General features: G+C 45.6%; 1 protein-coding gene across 5 annotated transcripts in view; it reads left to right on the top strand.

The window, feature by feature from the left end:
* The window catches only part of LOC147617562 (uncharacterized), a 74,654-nt gene that overhangs the window by 38,832 nt on the left and 15,297 nt on the right, over positions 1-20,525 (top strand). For 4 of the 5 annotated variants that reach the window (XM_086775841.1, XM_086775837.1, XM_086775840.1 and 1 more), the window contains 4 exons: positions 11,642-11,772; positions 11,863-11,914; positions 18,399-18,593; positions 18,728-18,979. In XM_086775841.1, the coding sequence (XP_086631967.1) occupies positions 11,642-11,772; positions 11,863-11,914; positions 18,399-18,593; positions 18,728-18,979 (630 nt within the window). The remainder of the gene's footprint in view (positions 1-11,641; positions 11,773-11,862; positions 11,915-18,398; positions 18,594-18,727; positions 18,980-20,525) is intronic. The other variant, XM_086775839.1, reaches the window with a different exon arrangement.

Below are 20,525 nucleotides of genomic sequence, written 5' to 3'. Positions count from 1 at the left end.
CATGTAGAGCTGCCACCAAAACATGTATGTGAAGGTTGCATATTGGGTAAGATGCATTCCCAAAAGATGGATCATCAAGGGCTGTCTGGAAATTATAGCTTGTGCACAGTGATTTGTGGTCCGATGCGGACACCAGCTTTTGGAAAGCATTATTACTTTGTAACATTTATCAATGACTACTCCAGATTTGCTTGGGTGTATCCCTTGAAGGCAAAATCTGATGTATTTGCATGTTTTCAGCATTTTGTGGCACAATTTGAAAATCAAACAGGTTGCAAAGTGTAGACCCTCCGTACAGATCGAGGGGGGGAGGGGGGGGGAATACATGTCCATTGCTTTTAAAGCTTTTATGGCAGAAAAAGGCATAAAGCATCAATGAATGATGCCATATTCTCCTCAGCAAAATGGTGTTGCTGAGAGAAAGAATAGGTCTTTGATGGAAATGGCTAGATGCATGGTTAAAGGCAAAGGCTTGCCTCACAAATTTTGGATGGAGGCAATAATGTGTGTTACACATGTTATGAATAGATGCCCTACCAAAGCATTGAAAACCATAACGCCATATGAGGCCTGGCACGAAAGGAAACCTAAAGTTGATCACTTCAGAGTTTTTGCATGTATAGCATATGCACATGTACCTCAGCAGTTGAGAGGTAAGCTTGGTGACAAAGCAACTAAATGCATATTTCTGGGTTATAGCAGTGGCAGTAAAGGCTACCGTCTCTTTAATCCTTCCTTACAAAGGATTTTGGACAGCAGAGATGTTGTATTTGCTGAAAATTTAGACCAGCCATTCATTGAATTTTTTGGACAGCGGGCCCACATAACATGTTTGAAGGACTTATCCCATTGGGAATTGATGGTTCAATAGATCAGCCATCAACTTTGCCTAATGGACAGCATATGGGTACTAAAAATCAGCCCATGAATAAGCTCATTACACCTCAAAATGTGGAGGAAGCAGTAGAGCAAGAGTGGACAACAACGGAAGAGGCTAGAGTTGTGCCTCGTTGGCTGCTCCGTACTTTACAGGAGAGCAAACTTTCAGCTCCACTTGGTAACAGAACTAGGATTGGTTCACGTAATGCAAGAGAATAAGCAGATGTTGCTTGCATGAGTACACTTTGTGATGCAGATGAACTAGATTCATTTGAAGAGGCTCATGAGGATGAGCATTGGATGCAAGCAATGCAAAATGAGATGGATTCTATCCATCAAAACAACACTTGGGATTTGGTAGACTTGCCTGCTGACAAGAAGCCCATTGGCACAAAGTGGGTTTACAAGTTGAAAAGAAAGTCTGATGGTACCATTGATAGGTACAAGGCGAGGCTAGTGGCCAAAGGATATGCCCAATAAAAGGGCATTGATTATGATGAGACTTTCGCACCTACTTCTCGTATGGCCACAGTTAGATGTGTTGTTACATTGGTTGCCGATCATGGATGGGAAGTGTATCAGTTGGACATAAAATCAGCTTTTCTCAATGGGGATTTACAAGTTGAAAAGAAAGTCTGATGGTACCATTGACATGTACAAGGCGAGGCTAGTGGCCAAAGGATATGCCCAACAAAAGGGCATTGATTATGATGAGACTTTCGCACCTACTTCTTGTATGGCCACAGTTAGGTGTGTTGTTGCATTGGCTACCCATCATGGATGGAAAGTGCATGAGTTGGACATAAAATCAGCTTTTCTCAATGGGAATTTGCAAGAAGAAGTGTATGTAAATCAGCCCATTGGTTTTGTGATGCATGGTCAGGAAAACCAAGTAGCTTTGAAAAGCACTTTATGGTCTCAAACAAGCTCCTCGAGCTTGGTATGAGAAGATACATACTTATTTGACTACGCAGGGATTTTGCAATAGTCCAACGGAGAGCACCCTCTATGTGAAAGAGGATCATGGCAATTTGATTATACTCATTCTTTATGTGGATGACATGTCGCTAACTGGGAATGATATGGATAAAATTTTAGCATTCAAAGGTGAATTGCAAACGTCATTTGAGATGACAGATTTGGGATTGTTGCATTATTATTTGGGCATACAATTTGTGCAGACCATGTTGGGATTTATGTACACCAATCAAAGTACATTCAAAAGCTACTGCACAAATTTGGGTTTCAAGATTGTAAGCCTATCTCTACTCCGATGGAGCCAGGGCTAAAATTGAGCATGTATGATGTTGGAGAGCCTTTTGATATGAGTATTTACAGCCAAGGAGTGGGCTACCTCATACTTATGCAACACATGCCCGAATATTCAGTTTGGGGTTTCCCAGTGTAGCAAATTTATGCACAGCCCAGGTACAAAGCATCGGCAAGCAGTGAAGCGGATCTTCCACTATCTTCAGGGCTCCCTGGATCTTGCGTTGGTATGTTCCGGGGGAGGCAGCTTGCAATTACATGCTTACAGTGATTCCGACTGAGCTGGTGACTATGATACACGGCAATCCACTAGTGGGAATTATTTCCTTTTGGAGCATTCATGCATATCATGGTTGAGCGAAAAGCAGCCCACTGTTGCGACATCTACTTGTGAGGCTGAGTACAGGCAGCCTTTACAGCCACAGTAGATTGTGTATGGCTGAGGAGATTGATGACTGATCTTCGTGAGTGTCAGTAGAGACCACCACCATACTCATTGACAGTCAGAGTGCTATAGCCATGGCATGAAACCCAGTGTTTCATGCACGTACTAAGCACATAGAGATTCATTGTCACTATGTCAGGGAGAGGATTCATGCAGGGGAGATCTCATTATCTTACTGCTCTATGAAGGACAACGTTGTAGATCTGTTCACGAAGGCGTTGCCTCGAGAGAAGTTTGAAGCTTTCCGCAAAGTTTTTTGTTTTTCGAGTCGGGGTCAGAAGTGAGCAAGCTGGTTACGAGACTCGAATAGAGAAACGCTTTCCACAAAGCTTTAGGCTTACTCTCCTACAGGGAGTGATCTGCTCTGCAGACCTTGTACAGGTTCACATTGTCACTACAGGGGAGATTTATTGGTATATATGCTATGAGTAGTGCCACCTGTGAACATGGGCTAACCAAGGGCACTTTTCTCCCTTTGGGTTTTTCCCCTTGGATATTAGGTGTGAAAGAACACCCCTCATTTATTGTATTTTGATATTGTGGAGTCAATCCCCAAGCTCCACACACTTATGTACCCTATCTTCTTTGAGCATCAATCACCATCTCTCCCACTCTTGAGGGTGCTTGCTGTTGTGTTTTCTGTGTCTCTGTTTTTATGAAACCCTAACCTAACAAAAGTCTCATCATAATTGATGCCCTTTTGCTGAGCATAACTTTTGGCAACAAGCCTTGCCTTGTAGCAATGTCTATGCTACCATTTGCTTTTCTCTTTAACTTGTACCAATGGCCTTTTTGTCATGAGGCAAATCTGCCAAATACCATGTCATTCTTGAGTATTGAGGCATACTCATTTTGCATAGCATGCATCCAATGATCATCTTCCTATGCCCCCCCTTTGGAGCATCCTCCAACTCCAAGGAAGAGAAGAGATGACATTGTGATGTGATGCGCTTGCTAGCACCACTGACAAAGTACCATAGATCAACATCTATAGCTGCCATGCATACATCATGCAAAGAGAGATTAAAGCTGCAATGTACGTGGAATGCCCATTCATCTTGAGCATAGTTAGTTGAATCCTTTTTGTCAGCACTTGGTGTTGATGCATCGGTCGCAGACATGCCAAAGTCTTTCTTCTCCTTCTCTTTTGCAAGCCTCTTCCTACATTCATTTATGTAGAGCCGTGGCTTCCGACAGTAATTACATTTACCCTTCTTTTGGGCTTCTCACAATCACCCTTGTCTACATCCTTGCCAGAAGAGGAAGGTGTCGTAGCCAATGGCAGTGGATGCCTTGCCTTTACGTGTGCCTTGAGTGGCAAAAGCGTGATCACCTACCCTCATTCTTGACCTATTCGTTCGGGATTGCTCCTCTTGCAGAAGCAAAGGTATTAGCTCATCAAAAGAAAAGGCATTTGCATTGCCTTTCATGAGTAGCCAAAGTGTAGTAGCAAGCGCCTTCTGAAGGATTAGCTTCACCCTGTTGTTACAGGAGGGTCTATGGAAGTACCTTTGTTGCAAGAACACAAATTGGATAGATCTCAGTGTGGCAAAACTAGTAAGATGCTTTCTGGCCACACCTTCTGGTCCTCGGCAGTTGGGACTAGAGGGGGTGTTTGCATTTCAGTGGCAGCATCTGTTATGCCCCATGTTATTGGGCACGGTGTTAACATCCTTGCTAGAGCGCAGTGGATCTTGATCATGCATGAGGGTCAGAAATTGGGAATCTTGAATATCTATGCACCTAACGTGAGAGGTGAAAGGGTGGCCTTTTGGGACACCATTACAAATGTCATTCCCGAGGTTGATCATTGGATAGTGGGAGGAGATTTTAATATGTTTGAGCAACCTTCTGACAAGAAGGGTGGACGCGAAGGGGGTTTACACCCTTTGGAGCGAACCTCATGGGAGAGGTTCACGCTTTCCTTTTTTAAGAGGGATTGCTGGACTGAGGATGACTTCCAGAGAAGGCCAAACTCCTTATCGTTTTCTTGGCATAACCGCAGGAGCGGGGATGACAGCATCTTTGCACGTCTGGATAGATTTTATGTGGATGATTGGTCCTTGGATAGAGGAGGCACCATTGCTATTATGCCTGGCACCACCAAATCCAATCATTGTCCCGTCGTTTTGTGTCTCAGGGAGCCTGGGGCTCACTCGGCCTCTCCCCGTGTCCGTATCCGTGACTCTCTTTATCTAGATGCTGACATCTCCCTTGAGATCAGAGAGAGATGGAGATCTTGTGACGGTCCTGATCCTCATCATAATATTGCGGTGGCTCTTGAGAGGACCAGCCATTATTATCATAGCACTGCCTTGTCCAAGAAGAAGGAGGCTCTGGACTAGGAGAGAGCTATTAGGCGTAGGATTGCTGCTCTTCAGAGGGAACATGAAAAGCATCCACATGCGTCTTGGATTACAGACCTCTTGACCACAGTTAGAGCAGAGTTGCAGTTGGCCATGGACAGGAGAGCTGAGTTCGCGTTTCATGCGAATGAGGCTTTTTGGACTTAGATGGGTGGAAGATGCAACAAAGAGTTTTTCTTAGCACAGAGGTCTTCCCATAGCAGGGATTCTGTGAGGTACTCGCAGGATTCACAGGGTGAGGTTCAGATTGAGCCTGATAAGGTGAGGGGTATTGCTTCAGATTCTTATCGGTCTTTGTTGACTCCAGAGGTGCCCTCTCCTTAGAGAGATGTGGCACGGCAGAAAGTTTGGGAGTGCATGCCCAGGCTCATTACAAATGCTATGTGTTCTTCCCTGGATGCCTGAAGGATGAATTCCTTCACGCACTGCATGCTCTTTCCAGCGGTTCACGCTCAGGGGATGATGGTCTTTCTCCCGCCTTCTTTTTTCTTTTTTGGGATCATATTGGAGATGCTATCACTGTTTCCCTTCAGGAAATGTTCTTGTTGGGTATGATGCCGCCATACCTCACGGAGGGGCTGATTCACCTTATCCCCAAGAGTGGGGACAAGACTGACATCAAGCAAAGGAGGCCCATCACCCTCCTTGGATCTGCATATAAAATCTTAGCTTAAGCCTTGAGTATAAGGTTGCAGCCGATTCTCCAAAGAACTATCCATGATACACAGAATGGGTTCCTCCAAGGAAGGACTATATTTGATAACATCTTTTCTTTCTGGGAAGCTTTCGAGTGGACAAAATCTAGTCAGTAGCCTCTTGCCATTCTTTTGCTTGATTTTGAAAAAGCTTATCACAGAGTGGATTGGGATTTTTTGAAGGGCACTATGGCACACATGGGGTTTTCCCAAAACTGGATCAGAGGGGTGTCTTGCCTATACAGGGAGGCTCATAGCACTGTTTTAGCTTGTGGGGGGCGCGGCAAGCGTTTTCAGATTTCCCATTCAGTGAGGCAGGGCTGTCCCCTCGCCCCTTTACTGTACCTCATTGTAGCTGAGGCTATGAGCAGGGTTTCTTCGGGCGCGGCGAGCGTTTCCAGATTTCCCATTTAGTGAGGCAGGGTTGTCCCCTCGCCCCTTTACTGTACCTCATTGTAGCTGAGGCTATGAGCAGGTTTCTTCGGGCTGCCCCTGGTGTTGTGGGTCTCAGGTTGCCTTTATGCACGGAGGAAGAGTTTTTGGACTTTGAGTTAGCAGATGATACGACGTTGTTCCTTGAGGCTTCACATGCTTGTTTATGTGCTTTCCGGACAGCCTTGGAGGCCTTTTGTTTGGCAAGAGGAGCTACTATCAATTGGCGTAAGTCAGTTGGTTTCTGGATCAGTGATTCTCCTCTTGCAGATTGGGGTACAGATGTTGGTTTTACTTGGATTGAGAGAGGATGCTCTACTAGATACCAGGTGTTGACATCTCCCCTGCACAATAGTTTGCTCCAGTGCTCTTAAGCATTAAAAGCAAACTTCATCATTGGAGTAGCAGGAAGCTCGACTTGGCCTCGAGAGCTTTGGTGGTTAACCAAGTTTTGCTAGCCACGGCTTGGTTTATCGCTTCATGCTGGATTTTTCATAAGGGCTGCATTGGCCAGCTTCGTCGCCTTATTCGGAACTTTCTTTGGTCAGGGCAAGATGGAAATGCACACACCAGGGCCAGAGTTGCTTGGGAAACCATTATCAGGTCTAAGCAGGAAGGGTTATTGAATATCATTGACCCTGAGGTGCAATGTAAGGCTTTGCTTTGTAAGCTTGTTGTTAGGGGCTTTCTTCCAGGCACTGAGCCGTGGAAGGACTTTCTCATGCAACAGATCATGAAGTGTGTCCCTGTTCGCGGAGGTGACTGGGCTCTCAGCTCACGCTTTATTTTTTCGGATGCAATTCACTGCTCCCCTTCATCCCCCCTGGTTAGGTCCCTCCTACGGGCCTGGGGCCTACTTGAGGAGTTTTTTGGTACACATCCCCCCGCGTTCAGTGGAGGAAGCTAACCGGCAGCCCATTCTGTGGAATGATTTGATCTTAGATGTGCATGGTAGACCTCTTGGGGTAGCTATGCATATTCTTTGGGCTGACTGGGAGACCCTATGTCCCACAGTGTTGGCTTGGAAGAGGTTTCAGAGCCTCACCGAGGTGCAAAGATTGGATTTCACGCAGCATTTGAGAGGCTCTAGCCAGAGGATTGCACAGATTGATGCAGCCATTCCCAACCACTGGATTACTGGATCTTTCTTGGATGGCCGTCATCATTATTGGTGTGGGGTTTTTTCTAGGACAGGTGTTCCTCTTCAGGTTATGGGTCTCCCCTTGCCTAGGGAGGATGATGTACCGGTCTTTTTTTCTATACAGGATGGATGGTAGCTGGAGAGATGTGACATGGAGGACCTATTGAGGGCCCCAAGATTTGTCCAGTTAGAGTTGTTGGCAGGTTAGGGAAGCACGCCTTTGTTGAAACCCAACCACCCCCCCCCAGGGATGATCACAGAGAGTGTTAGCCTTTGGTTGTATGGTGGCTGTCCTATCAGACATTTGCATTGGGACCCCGGTGAGTGGGAGTGAAAGGATGCTTGTAACCCTTTGAGAAAAGCATGCCTTTTTTCAGTTATACGGTGTAGAATGCCAAACATCTTATCTTGGGACACAATCAGAGTGTCCCTACTCTTAGACCCCATTGGGAATCTTACGGCATTTCGACTAACATTCAAAGGGTACTTTGGCGGAGATTGTGTCATTCTTATAGGATGCCACAGATTTCCTCCTTTATCTGGGTTTCGCTTCATGGTGGTCTGGCCACCAATTCGTGGAGGTCTGTTATTGGTGCTTGCCTAGCATGCCCTAGATGTGCAGGAGTTTCGGAGTCTATGGGAATTCAGGGAAGCACAGAGGGTTTGGTCTGCGATTGCCCACCTCTTTGGTAGGATTAAGAGGGATACTATCATTTCTTTTGGTTCTATCATTTGGTTGACACAGTGGGCCTCAGCTGAGGTCCGAGGGGACTGACAGGAGCTTGGCCATTATGGTTAGGCAAGAAGTTGCTCGGCAGTGTTGTCTTCAGGATTTGCCACTTACACACTTTGTCCCTCCAGCACAAAGGTTAGACAGCTCTTGGGAGATTATTGCTAGCATCTCAGCCTGGAATATCTGGAAGGCTAGATGCACTAAGGCCATTGAGGGTACTCCCGTTCTTGTTTCTCAGTGTCTCTGTAGGATTTGGAGTGATATTATTCACACCATTATGGCTACTTGGGCCAGAATCCAAGGATCTTCGAGGGCTGCGGAGAGGAAGCGCGGCCAGTTTATGAGAGAGTGGGACATTGGTATCTTTTTCACATCCTCTCATTCGGAACCCTATTGGCAGCACAGGGCTCCTGATGGATTGAGATCTCCACCTTGCTTGGTGTGAAATCTCCATTTTGTAAGTTTTTTCATACTTAATAGAAGTCTCCTTTTCAGAAAAAGAAGAAGATGGTAGTGACAAGAGAATCGTCCCGGATAAACTCATCAATGTTTGCAAGTTGTTCTCGAAGGTCTTTAACCTTCGTGAGATACTCATCCATAGAGTCACCCTCTTTCATATGCAAAAGATCCAACTACTTTTTTAGGTGGGCCACACGAGCCTCATTGTGCACTGATATAGTGTTGCAAGAGCATTCCATGCCAACTTACTAGTTACACATGAATGGATGTGTGATATGATACTTCTCTTCACGAAGATAGCAATGGGCTCAACCCACAAAAATGCATTTCACTACCTTATCATCAAACTTCGTGCGATGCTACTCAGGCACAAGAGCATAAGCCAAGTGTCCAAGTACATGCATATGAGCCACGGATGGCTTTCTATCATGCCAGGCATCATAAGGAGTGATGTTCTACAAAGCCTTGGTCGGACATATGTTAAGAACATAGGGTGCACACATGATAGCTTCCATCCAAAACTTGTGAGGCAAGTTTTGGGCATTGACCATACATCATGCCATCTCCATGAGAGACCTATTTTATCTCTCAGATACACCATTTTGCTGAGGTGTATAGGGCATGGTACACTAATGTTGAATGCCTCTTTCTAACAAATATGTATTGAACTTTTTGGACATGTACTCCCCCCTCTTGTTGTATGTAATGTTTGAATCTTACATCCATTTACATTTTCAGCCATGAGCTGAAACTGCTTAAAGCACATAAATACCTCTAACGAGACCATGACATAAAGTATGAGATGCAATAATAATATCCCCATCACTGCAATCATGTATAGTGCATCTGTCATCCATAAAGCGGATCACTTGGCCAGACCCAACAATGGCCAAAATGGACAAGGGGTTCTTCTTGATACCTGGTACATACAATACATGAGAGATAGTGATCGTCCCACCATTTGAAGCAGTGAGCACAATCTTCCCAACTGCATTGATAGCATAACTGGAGTTGTTTGCACATGTCTCTGTGCCCCCCTTTGGAGCATCCTCCAAGGAAGAGGAGAGATGACATTGTGATGTGATGTGCTTGCTAGCACCACTATCAAAGCACCATACATCAGCATCTATAGCTGCCATGCATACATCATGCAAAGAGGGATTATAGTTGCATTGTACCTAGAACGCCCATTCATCTTGAGCATAGTTAGCTGAATCCTTTTTGTTAGCACTTGGTATTGATGCATTGGTCACATACATGCCAAAGTCTTTCTTCTCCTCCTCTTTTGCAAGCATCTTCGTGCATTCATTTATGTAGTGTCGTGGCTTCCGACAGTAATTACATTTACCCTTCTTCTGGGCTTCTCACTGTCACCCTTGTCTACATTCTTGCCAGAAGAGGAAGGTGTCCCACCTTTAGCTTTGTAGCCACTGGCACTGGATGCCTTGCCTTTACGTTTGCCTTGAGCGGCAAAAGCTTGATCACCAACCCTCATTCCTGACCTATTCGTTTGGGATTGCTCCTCTTGCAAAAGCAAAGATACTAGCTCATCAAAAGAAAAAGGCATTTGCATTGCCTTTCATGAGTAGCCGAAGTGCGGTAGAAAAGCCTTGATAGGTGTCCGGCGATGCATTGAGGATGGCAATGATAAGAGAAACTTGAATAAGCTCATCAATGTTTGCAGCTGTTCTTGAAGGTCTTTAACTTTCGTGAGATACTCATCCATAGAGTCGCCCTCATTCATATGCAAAAGGTCCAGCTGCTTTTCAGGTAGGCCACACGAACCTCATTGCACACGTGATATAGTGTTGCAAGGGAATCCCATGCCAACTTAGTAGTGACACATGAATGGATGTGTGGTATGATACTCCTCTTCACGGATAGAGCAATGAGGGCATGTGTCTGTGCATCTTTAGAGTCCCATCGTCTCCAATCCTACAGTAGGAGGTGCCTGTGCCTGTATCACTACAGTGTGCCTGTGTCTGTATCACTACAGTAGGAGGTGCCTGTGCCTGTATGGTTGCAACTTCCCTAGTAGATGCTCCAGGAGCAAGCTGCTGTGGAGCAACCACTGGATGAGCATCATCGCCTATGACGATACCCCAAAGCCCTTTGGCTAGGAGTGGATGCCTCATCATATAAGATTTTCAGAAGTCAAATTTTTTTGACTTGTACTTTTCTATCCCTACACTCTGTCATTTCAATACACTTACAGGTCCTCGTAATCACTGGGTCATTGAGCATCTCAGAAGGCTGCCTTTCAATGGACATTGAGTGTTTGCATTGACATTTTGCTTGGGACAAATTGTTAGTTTGCTTTTCCTCGATTGTTTTGCCCACGATTTGCTGAAGAGAGCCTTGAATCCCAATAGCTTAGCCTCAGAATGTTGGGCAGAGAGGGGAGCAGCAGCAACACTCACACACACACAAAGAAGCAAGTACATAGTCGTGTTTGCTTGTGAGAGAAAAAGGCACGTAACTCAATAATGTTGGTTGTACCAAAATAAAAGTACAATACCATGATAAGGTAACACACACTAAGTGGCTTAGGGTGTGTTCCTGTGCACAGGGGAAAAAACCCCTCCTAATGAGAGTAAAAAGTGCCCCAGCTATCCTACGGTGTTCACACACCACTGCCTGTGACATAGATATCAACACCCTCAAGATGATGTAAGAAAGATGCTTATATTTGATCCTCTTAGAAATTTGTTACACCCTTTTTCTAGCATGAAGAGGACTTTGAAGAGCACATGTCAGATAGCTACTCTAGCCTTAAGGACTTCCCAGCACATGATTTGAGTAAGTTCAGCGGTGACCTTTAGAGAAATTCCATGACCATTTAAATAATGCCATGCTAGAGAGAGATGATGGCAGTATGCACAACAATAAATGCCAGCATAGCCTGTTCAAAGTTCCATTAGGGAGGTGCAAGTAGAGATAGCGCATGAACATATGTGGGAGGTTTCCATAACAGAATGAGCTCTTGAGTGGCACCATGCTTTAGTTTTATTGGCTACTCCCACCATAATCCTTTTTTAGTTCTCATGCAAGCAGGTTACATTATCATTTTCCTTGTGATCTTTTGTGAAGTAATGAGAGTTCTGCGTCCATGCTTACACTTTCTTTTCACAAAAGAATCATTATTGTTTCTATCAAAATCATGTACGATTTCCATTTTCATTTGAGAAAATTCAAGACTTTAAATACAAGAACATATTTCAGGTTCTTGCTGTATGGAGACACAATATAAGATTTCAGCAAGCAGAGATAAGAGCAGTACTAGAAGTTAACCAGGCTCTAATGAAGGCAGCCATAATACTTTGGCGAGAGTATCATGTTTTATGTGCAATAAAGTAAGGCACTGTCTCTTTGGGATAATATAATGTTAAGAAAAGAGGTCAAGTAACTACTTAACTTTGGAGTCTGGACTTTGACTTCTGCAGAGAACAGAAGGAAAGAAAAGCAGATGCTCACAAAGGGAGGAGAGCACAGAAGGTACTTATCAAAACAACTGATAACATCAGATCTCTAAAATGTTAATGTAGCAATAACTAGATGTGTGCAAGGTAGAGTTTTTTGTGTATTATGCCTTGATGCCATATGCAGTGTATCATGTATCTCAAATCATGTGTTTTCTGTCCTAGTCAAATATTTGATTTTCTTGTCTCACTTTTCTTAATTAAAGAAAAGGAGGAAAACACACATGGATGTTGGCATACTTCATCGCAACATTGAACAAACTAAAAGATCTCAGAACAGGCATACTTCATCTCAGCAAACTACTCGTTCCACATAATAGGTTGTTGGCCAGCCTCGTCCCCAAAGACCTAGGAAGCCTTTGTCGCAAAAAATATCTCATGCTTCTCCATGCTCTGACAATGGCTGCAATAAGAGGGGAAGATGGTGCCCTAATATCAGCCTCTGTGAACAAAAAATGTGTGTTGGGCATCCAGTCTCTCTCGACCCTGGGTGTACATCTGGAAATCTTAGACAAGAAAAAATCCTTCCAAGGCTTAGTGCCTGGTAGGAAACCTCTGACCACAAGTTTGCAAAGCAACGCCTTGCACTGAACATCCGGATCGATAATATTCAAGCCCCCCTCTGTTTTGGGCTGAATAACTGTGAGCCAAGCTACCCTGGCACATGAGTGTCTGAGGTGCCATCCAAGCCCGACCAGAGAAAATTGCGGATCAATCTCCGCAATTGGCCAATGCACGCACGAGAGAAGCACCAACAAGAGGCAATAAACCAAGCTGAGGCAAGCAAAACCTGATTAGCCACCAAAGCTCTGGAGGCTAAATCTAATCTCTTGGAGCTCCAATGGAGGAGCTTCTTCCGGATACTCATAAGTACTGGAGCAAACTGCTGAGCAGGAGAAATATCAATCCCAACTTGGCATCCCAAATATCTAGCAGTGCATCCTCTGCTGATCCTAGTAAAACCAAGCTCTGCACCCCAATCAACTCTCGGTGAATCACTAACCCAAAAACCAACAGATTTGTGCCAATTAATGAGTGCCCCTGCTGCCAAACAGAACTCCTCTAGTGCTACCCAGAAAGAACATAAGCATATATGTGAAACCTCCAAAAATAGGGCTGTGTCATCAGCTAACTCAGAGTCGACCAACTCCTCATGACTACCAAGAGGCAACCTCAATCCTGAAATACCAGCAGTGGAGCGGAGAAAGATGCTCATGGCCTCTGCAACTATGATATATAATAAAGGGGCTAATGGGCAACCCTGTCGTACTGAGCGAGAAATCTGAAACCGCTCTCCTCTCTCACCGCAAGCAAGAACTCTATTGTGGGCATCACGATACATGCATGAAACTCCCTTGATCCATCTCTGAGAGAAGCCCATATGACTAAGAGTACCCTCAAGGAAGTCCCAATCCACTCTATCATAGGCCTTCTCAAAATCCAAGAGCAGAATGTCGAAGGGCTGATTGCTCGCTTTAGCCCATTCAACGGCCTCCCAAAACGAGAAAATGTTATCAAGGATGCTCTTGCCGTGTAAGAATCCATTCTGGGTATCATGAATAACATCCTGCAAAATTGGCTGCAACTTGATGCTCATTGCCTTAGCAAGAATCTTATAGGTAGTCCCAAGTAAGGTGATAGGTCTCCACTGGCCAATCAATGTCTTATCGCCGCTCTTAGGAATAAGATAAATAAGCCCCTCAGTGAGAGAAGAAGGCATAGAACCTGTGTCCCACATCTTCTGCAAAGCCGATGTTATCTCAGCCCCAATCTCATCCCAAAAAGTAGTGAAAAAAACAGGGGAGAGGCCATCCTCCCCTCGACACTTACCATGAGGTAAGGCATGAAGAGCATGATTGAACTCCTGCATAGAAAAAGGGGCATCCAGAGCGGCACACATCTCCTTGGTGTTCAAATGTGGCAATGCATTCCAAACCTTCCTCTGTGCCCTATGTCTCATATCAGAATGCGGCTCAGCACTAAGAAGCTGGCAATAGAAATCGGTGGCAATCTGTCTAACCATAAGAGGATTTGAGTGAAGAGTGCCATGTGAATCCTGCAACTGCGTGACACTATCTCTGGCATGAGATGGGCCGTAAGAAGCAAAGAGGATGACATTTTGAGGAGTCCATCCACTCTTCTTTATTCATGGTCTAACAGGAGAAGAGATATAGGATGTATCTATGCACGGTTAGACAGATTTTATGTGGATGATTGGGTGCTTGACAGAGGTGGACATACTTTGATTGCTACAGGCACCTCCAAATCGGATCATTGCCCAGTGGTTTTATGTATTAGAGATCCGAATTGCCATGGATCAGCACCCCATGTACGCATCCCTGATCATTTGTTTTCAGATGTAGAACTATCGTGTCGTATTCTTGATATTTGGAGATCTCGTGACTTTTTACAGGCCTCTCAAAGCCTGGCCTCTGCTCTCTGTGATATTAGTGACTTTTATCACACATGTGCCCTGTGTAAGAGGCAAGAGGCCTTGGACTTAGAAAGGGCTATTAGAAGTAGATTGGATGCCTTGCAGAAAGAGCACGAGAAACATCCTCATGCTCAATGGGTTGCAGATTCTTTATGTACTGTTAGAGCAGAACTTCATCACTCTCTTGAGCAGCGCGCGGAGTACCGTTTCCATCCCCAAGAATCCTTTTGGACACAGATGGGTGGCAGATGTGCCAACAATCTCTACCATGAATGGAGAGTATAAACCTCTCCCAAGACGCTCTTTCAAGAGGATGCACCAAGCCCTCATGTCCACGTCTTTTATCTATTGGCATCTCAACCATGTTAAAATCCCCACCAATAATCCAATGGTCGGCAAGAGGCATCAATGTAGTGAGAGATTTCCAAAAGGCAATCCTCTCACCTCTATGGTTAGGAGCATAGAGGTTGAGAATACCAATGCGTGTAGTACCCTGCATAAGAAGGATCCACTGCACTTTCGTAGGCAAAATGACACCATGTCCAATGATGCAAGGCAAGATCAAAGTTGAAACAGAGATACAAACACCACCCTTGGTACCAACAGTGGTGACCAAAAGGTGTGTCCCGACAGAAGCTTGCCTGATCTCCCACACTGACTAGCATCCAATTTATGCTCTTGCAAGAGCAATATATCCATAGGTCCACCTATGACTACACAATGAAGCTGGGTTTTTTACAATTTGTTTCCGTCGACGTGGAAAAAAACCCCCAAGACCCTGAATGTTCCAAGAGACAATCCTCATAAAGAATTAGAGTAGGAACAACCAGATCTCGTGGTCGAGGAAGGATCCCCTTTAGAGGCGGAAGTACGTCTCGCATAGGTAAGGGAGGGAAAATCTGACCATGTAAACCTTGCCTCTCTCTCCCACTCCGGGGAAAAGCCAGGGCTAGTCCTTAGAACTGGAGAGGTACCATGACAATGCGAATGTGCAACATCATCCTCAAGGGTGCAATCATCCTATAACTGTAATGCAGCATCCTCCTATGAGGGATCCAGATCATGTGCCTGCAAGGCCTCATCCTCCAAAAAAGGATCAACATCCTGTGAGGGAAGAGCTGCATAGGGTGCTTCACAAGGGGTGTGGGTGAAGGGGCAGGTACGGGGGTCCGAGGGTGCTTGCCATCCCTAACCACAACCCAATGCTGTGTGGTCTGTTGTGGCAAAGGAGCAGCTGGAGTCTCGGCATTTGCAAAAGGCCTCTGATGGGCAGGACCACGCCGCCTCCTAGCATGGCCCCTCGATCTGGGACAATCTCTAGCAATGTGACCCCGTCGACGACAAATCCGACACTGGTCAGGTTTGCCTGCAATCTCCATCCTCTGGTGGAAATGAGATCCGTCAGGTCTCTGAAGCATAACATGATCATCAATAATCGATGGATCAGGATTCAGGAACAAGCACAAGGACCCGGGGTACACCATCAAGAGTGGCAGTAACGGCCGTGGAAGTTGAGGCAGGAGAGCTCGGGAGGATTGGTACCTCTAGAACCTGGCCAAAGGATGCCCCTATGGAAGCTAAAAGCTTCCAATAGGACCGAGGAAGAGCAGGGAACTGTAGTGAGACCGGGGTAAGGCGTTGATCCTCCACCACTGGATCAAAGCCCACCTGGTACTAAAAGAAGAAAATCTTCCTAGGACCAAGAGGAAAGGGGCTGCTAGCCAAAGCCTGAGAAGTAGCTTCTGAAGAATGAAAGTCCACCTAGAAGAAGCCTCGACCAAGTAAACGAGTATCCTGAAAGTGCACAATCAGCTTCGAAGGGAGAGCTGCTAGAAGCCATTCATGGGCCTGTGAACGAGAGGGGTGGGAACCATAAACTCTCGCAACAAGGGTAGTTTGGACCTCAAGGTCAATGTCGTGCTGAAGAGAGGTGAGCTCGTCTTGTGAAAAATTGATGATTCTCCCGGCTAGTGGGGGTGATGAGAGATTGGCTGCGGCAGAAAAAGCCATAAGACCAATCAAGAAAAGTGGGCGGCCGACTTGAATCCAGATAAAATAGCTGCTGGGAAAATGGGAGGAGAGGAAGGGGGACAAAGGCGGGGAGCAGCTGGGGAAGCAAGGGCAAAGGGGCAGGCAGGGGCAGTAGAGGGGCAGGTGGGGACTGAAGAAGGCAGGGGGCGGGCAGCAAAAGGGGGGCTGGCGGGGGCAGCAAAAGGGGGCAGGCAAAGGCAGGCGGGGGGCAGCAGAGGGGCTGACGGGGGCAGCTGAAGGGCAGGCGGGGCAGCAAAAGGGGGGCTGGCGGGGGCAGCAAAAGGGGCAGGCAAAGGCAGGCAGGGGGCAGCAGAGGGGCTAGCGGGGGCAGCTGAAGGGCAGGTGGGGACTGAAAGGCTAGCGAAGGGCAGAAGTTGGGCAGGCGAGGGGGGTTGCGAAGGCAGCAGTTGGGCAGGCGGGAGCAGCAAAGAAGCAGGCGGGGGCAGCAGAGGGCATGCGGGGGCAGCAGCACAGGTTCACGTCACTTCAGCAGCGCAGGTCTCCCGTCCCTGATGTGGTAGAGGATTCTTCATCTCTACACGAGCGGGAAATCCTCACTAACTATCATCACATGGAGAGCTATTGCCTAGGTGACAGTGACGGGTCCCGCCCTCCACTATGGTGGTAAGAGGGCAGGCGCTCTAACTTTCGCACCGCAGGATTGACACAGCTTCCACCCCGACCTGTCGTCTGAGGCGTGGTCTCAAGGCATGTGTCAAAGATGGCAGCATTGCCACATAGCATATTTGTCGGGCCCATTGCAGATCGAGGGCACTCGTCCCCTCCCTCCCCTCCCCTCCCCAAGTCCATCAGTGCTATATCATTCACACCCTCCATGGCCAGTGGGGGAAGTTCCAAGGAGGTCCATATCGGCAAGAGGTTTTCTTACACACATGGCACCAGGGACCTTTTCTTGCTGATCTGGATGGCATGATCAGTTGGCACTACAGACACCCCCACCCCGCCCCCGTGGGCGGTTGGTTGTATGAGGTAGTTCCCTCCGAGGGCGGTCAGCCATGGAGAGACTACCCTCCCCCAGATTTTCTCCACCACATTTTAGGGTTCTGAGCTTGTACATGTATGTAGCCTATGGCTGCTTTATCATAACAAATAGAAAGATCTTTTCTCCAAAAAAAAAAAAGTGGTCCCTGTAAAACTGGGTTTTGGTGCCAAGCTCGGAGGAAGTAGACACCCATGTCTGAGAGAGAGAGAGAGAAAGAAAGAAAGGTGTATTAATGTCTACTAGAGGCCGAACTTGACCTATGAGACAAATCAATGTACAACTGTCAATGTCTTCTGGTGGATGTCCAAGAAAAAAAAAAAAGGGACAAAATGAACATGAAATAAACTATGAAAGTACTGAGCTAGTGGGGGGGTGTGATGGATGGAGCACTACTGCTAGAGGCTCAGTATGCAACCTATATGCGCAGGGTATACAAGAATGCAATGCAGATCTGTCTAGATCCAACCAGTACCATAATGGGGGTGTAATATGTGATACATAGGCGATGGCGAGGCAAAAATACCTCGGAGCATGATCTCCGGGTGTGAGTGTAAGTGAGCTAGCTGCTCCTGGATATGGTGCTGATGTTGAGCCCGTATCTCTGTGATCTCCCTGAGAGAGAGAGAGAGAGAGAGAGAGAGAGAGAGAGAGAGAGAGAGAGAGAATTAGTTAAATTAACGGCTACAAAAAACCTGAAGAGTCTATCAGACCATGAGTGATACAATGATACCATGGGTGTACTGAACCATGGGAAAAGTAACTGAAAGAAAATAAAAAACAACTATCATTAGTACGTATATATACATGTGTATGAGGTAAACTAGCCATGATCAACTAATGGTAATGCCTGCCTCAGCCAATACGCGATATGATAGATACTTTGTGACTCAAGACAGTTTATTTCTGTTTTGACACACTAAGATTGATTTATGGTTGGAGACAAGGCTTTGAGCATTTTTTGGGTTGGAGGATGAAGAAAAGTGATAGTGTGGCAATTTTAATTTACCCCTAGTTAAACATTTGATGTTTCAGATTGCAAGAGCTGCACTTTTGTCATGGTGGGAGGACATGGCATGGAAAAGGCGAGCGTTGCAGCTAGAGCGTTTACTTGCTTCTCGTCGTCAGCATTCTCTCTTGGTCATTTCTTTGCATTGTTGGATGCATTCAACATTTGAGAACCTTTTGGTAACAAATGCTAAATTCCAAAATGACCTTCTTGAAGCCAAGGTAAAGTAGTATCTTCATTGCATCGTTTTCTTATAACATTGCTCTTTCTTTCTTAGAAAATATTGAAAATGACAACATGATAGCACTGCATAGATATGTTTATTGACATAAACTGAGATTTTAGCTTTGTCTAGGCACTGTTTGAGGAACAGAAACATCAAACTACTGCAGTAGACGTTGAAAACCTACAACTGATTGACCGATTGCACACAATGTCTTCTGAGATTGCTTACCTCAAGATGACTATGACTGAGAAAGAAAAGCAAGAGGACGAATTACATCGTGCTTTGGAGGATGGCGCTTTTATTGAAAGCTCAATGCGAGGTGAACTTGAGCAGCAGCACATTCGCATTGAAGAGCTTGAATTGAACATTCTAAGTCTACAGGTATAGTGTTGCCAACAAACACGTTTCATTCCCAAGCATGCCCATTTGAAATGTTCGAAATGTTTTTAGTGTTTTTTTATGATGTCAAAAAAAACTTCATGCCTGCGTGCTTATTGCTACAATGCATGTTTTTTACACTGAACAGGTCACAAGTTTATCCAAGCATATAAGTGTCAAATATGGCATTTGTAAGCCATGCACGCCCCCCCCCCCCCCCCCCCCCCCCCCCCCCCCTTCCTCCCCTCCTCTATGAAACGTTTTTGAAACCTCTCAGATTTTTCTGTAACACAAAATCATTTATGAACTTCACAAACAAAAATCAAACTTTTATTTACAACAAAAGGCTTGCATAGAGTTACGAATATAAGTAGGAAGGGAGTGACCTGAACGTCATTTAGGGGTTCAATCCCCACCAACGTAGCATCCTTTCAGTGGTCAAAAGTGACGAGAAGGTGAGATTCATGTGGGTTACTGATAGACTGATACACATTGCAGTTTCCAGTTATGCTCATAGGTTATTGCAAGTTGGGCTGTCACCCAATGCTCCCCTTTTTGCAGATTTAGTAGAGTTCTCCCAGCAAGGAGGCATTGTCCTCTAATGCCCAGACAGGCAGTTGACAGGTCCAGATGTATAACTTTGACACGGACCCGATCAGACTCCCAGCAAGGAGGCATTGTCCTCTAATGCCCAGACAGGCAGTTGACAGGTCCAGATGTATAACTTCGACACAGACCCGATCAAATTGAATGCATCGGGCATCCAAGGACACAGGTCACATAATTACATAGGGAAGATCCCTTTATGGAGCTGTTTGTTATGCACGGCTTGATTATCTACAATGGCATGTCTAAATGGCCATTATCTGAAGGGCTCACTTGTTTAACTTGATGGGGTTCCCTGTTTTTGCACATCACATCCACAACTTTACTACTACACCCCCATCTGTTGGAGCAGATGATACTTACCTTTCCTTCACCAGCTCCTCCCATCTCCATTTATACCATTGTCCAGTTCCACCACGACTTGGACTTGGTTTACATGGATCACCTATACGGTAACTTCACCAATCTTGACTTCTCAACTTCTTTATCCACACACACCTCTCGGCTCACTTTTATTATTCATGAATCTGCCCCTGCTAGCTTTCCACACACAACATGCTCCAACCTCCAAGCAGATCTCAGCGTGTGAGGTGGATTTATTTCAGCTTTTCATGATGAGATAGATAGCAAGGACACTTGAAGAGCTCTTAGCAAGAAGCAGCCACCAACTCCTATCACTAAACGCACAGTATGGGAAGCATGTGCTCACAACTTAATAATATCTTCTTTTTTTGTGAAACCATTGTCTAATTAATCATTCAAGGTATGGGACAAGCATAGCTGTCCATGAGGAAGGACAAGCTAGAAACACTGGAAAAACACATCCAATTGCCTAGTAGTGATCTCACCGAAGGCATCAGAGTCTTGGAGAGATTCATGCAAAGAGCGTCTAAAATAAGTATAGGTATCAACTGATCAGTCGGTAAAGACTTGCTGATTTCTA

This window comes from Cibotium barometz, chromosome 36 (assembly GCF_041138505.1).
Source record: "Cibotium barometz isolate CiBa-2024 chromosome 36, ASM4113850v1, whole genome shotgun sequence".
In the NCBI taxonomy this organism is placed as follows: Eukaryota; Viridiplantae; Streptophyta; class Polypodiopsida; order Cyatheales; family Cibotiaceae; genus Cibotium; species Cibotium barometz.
Note: the sequence above shows the minus strand (reverse complement) of the source record. Positions and strands in the feature narration are given on the sequence as shown.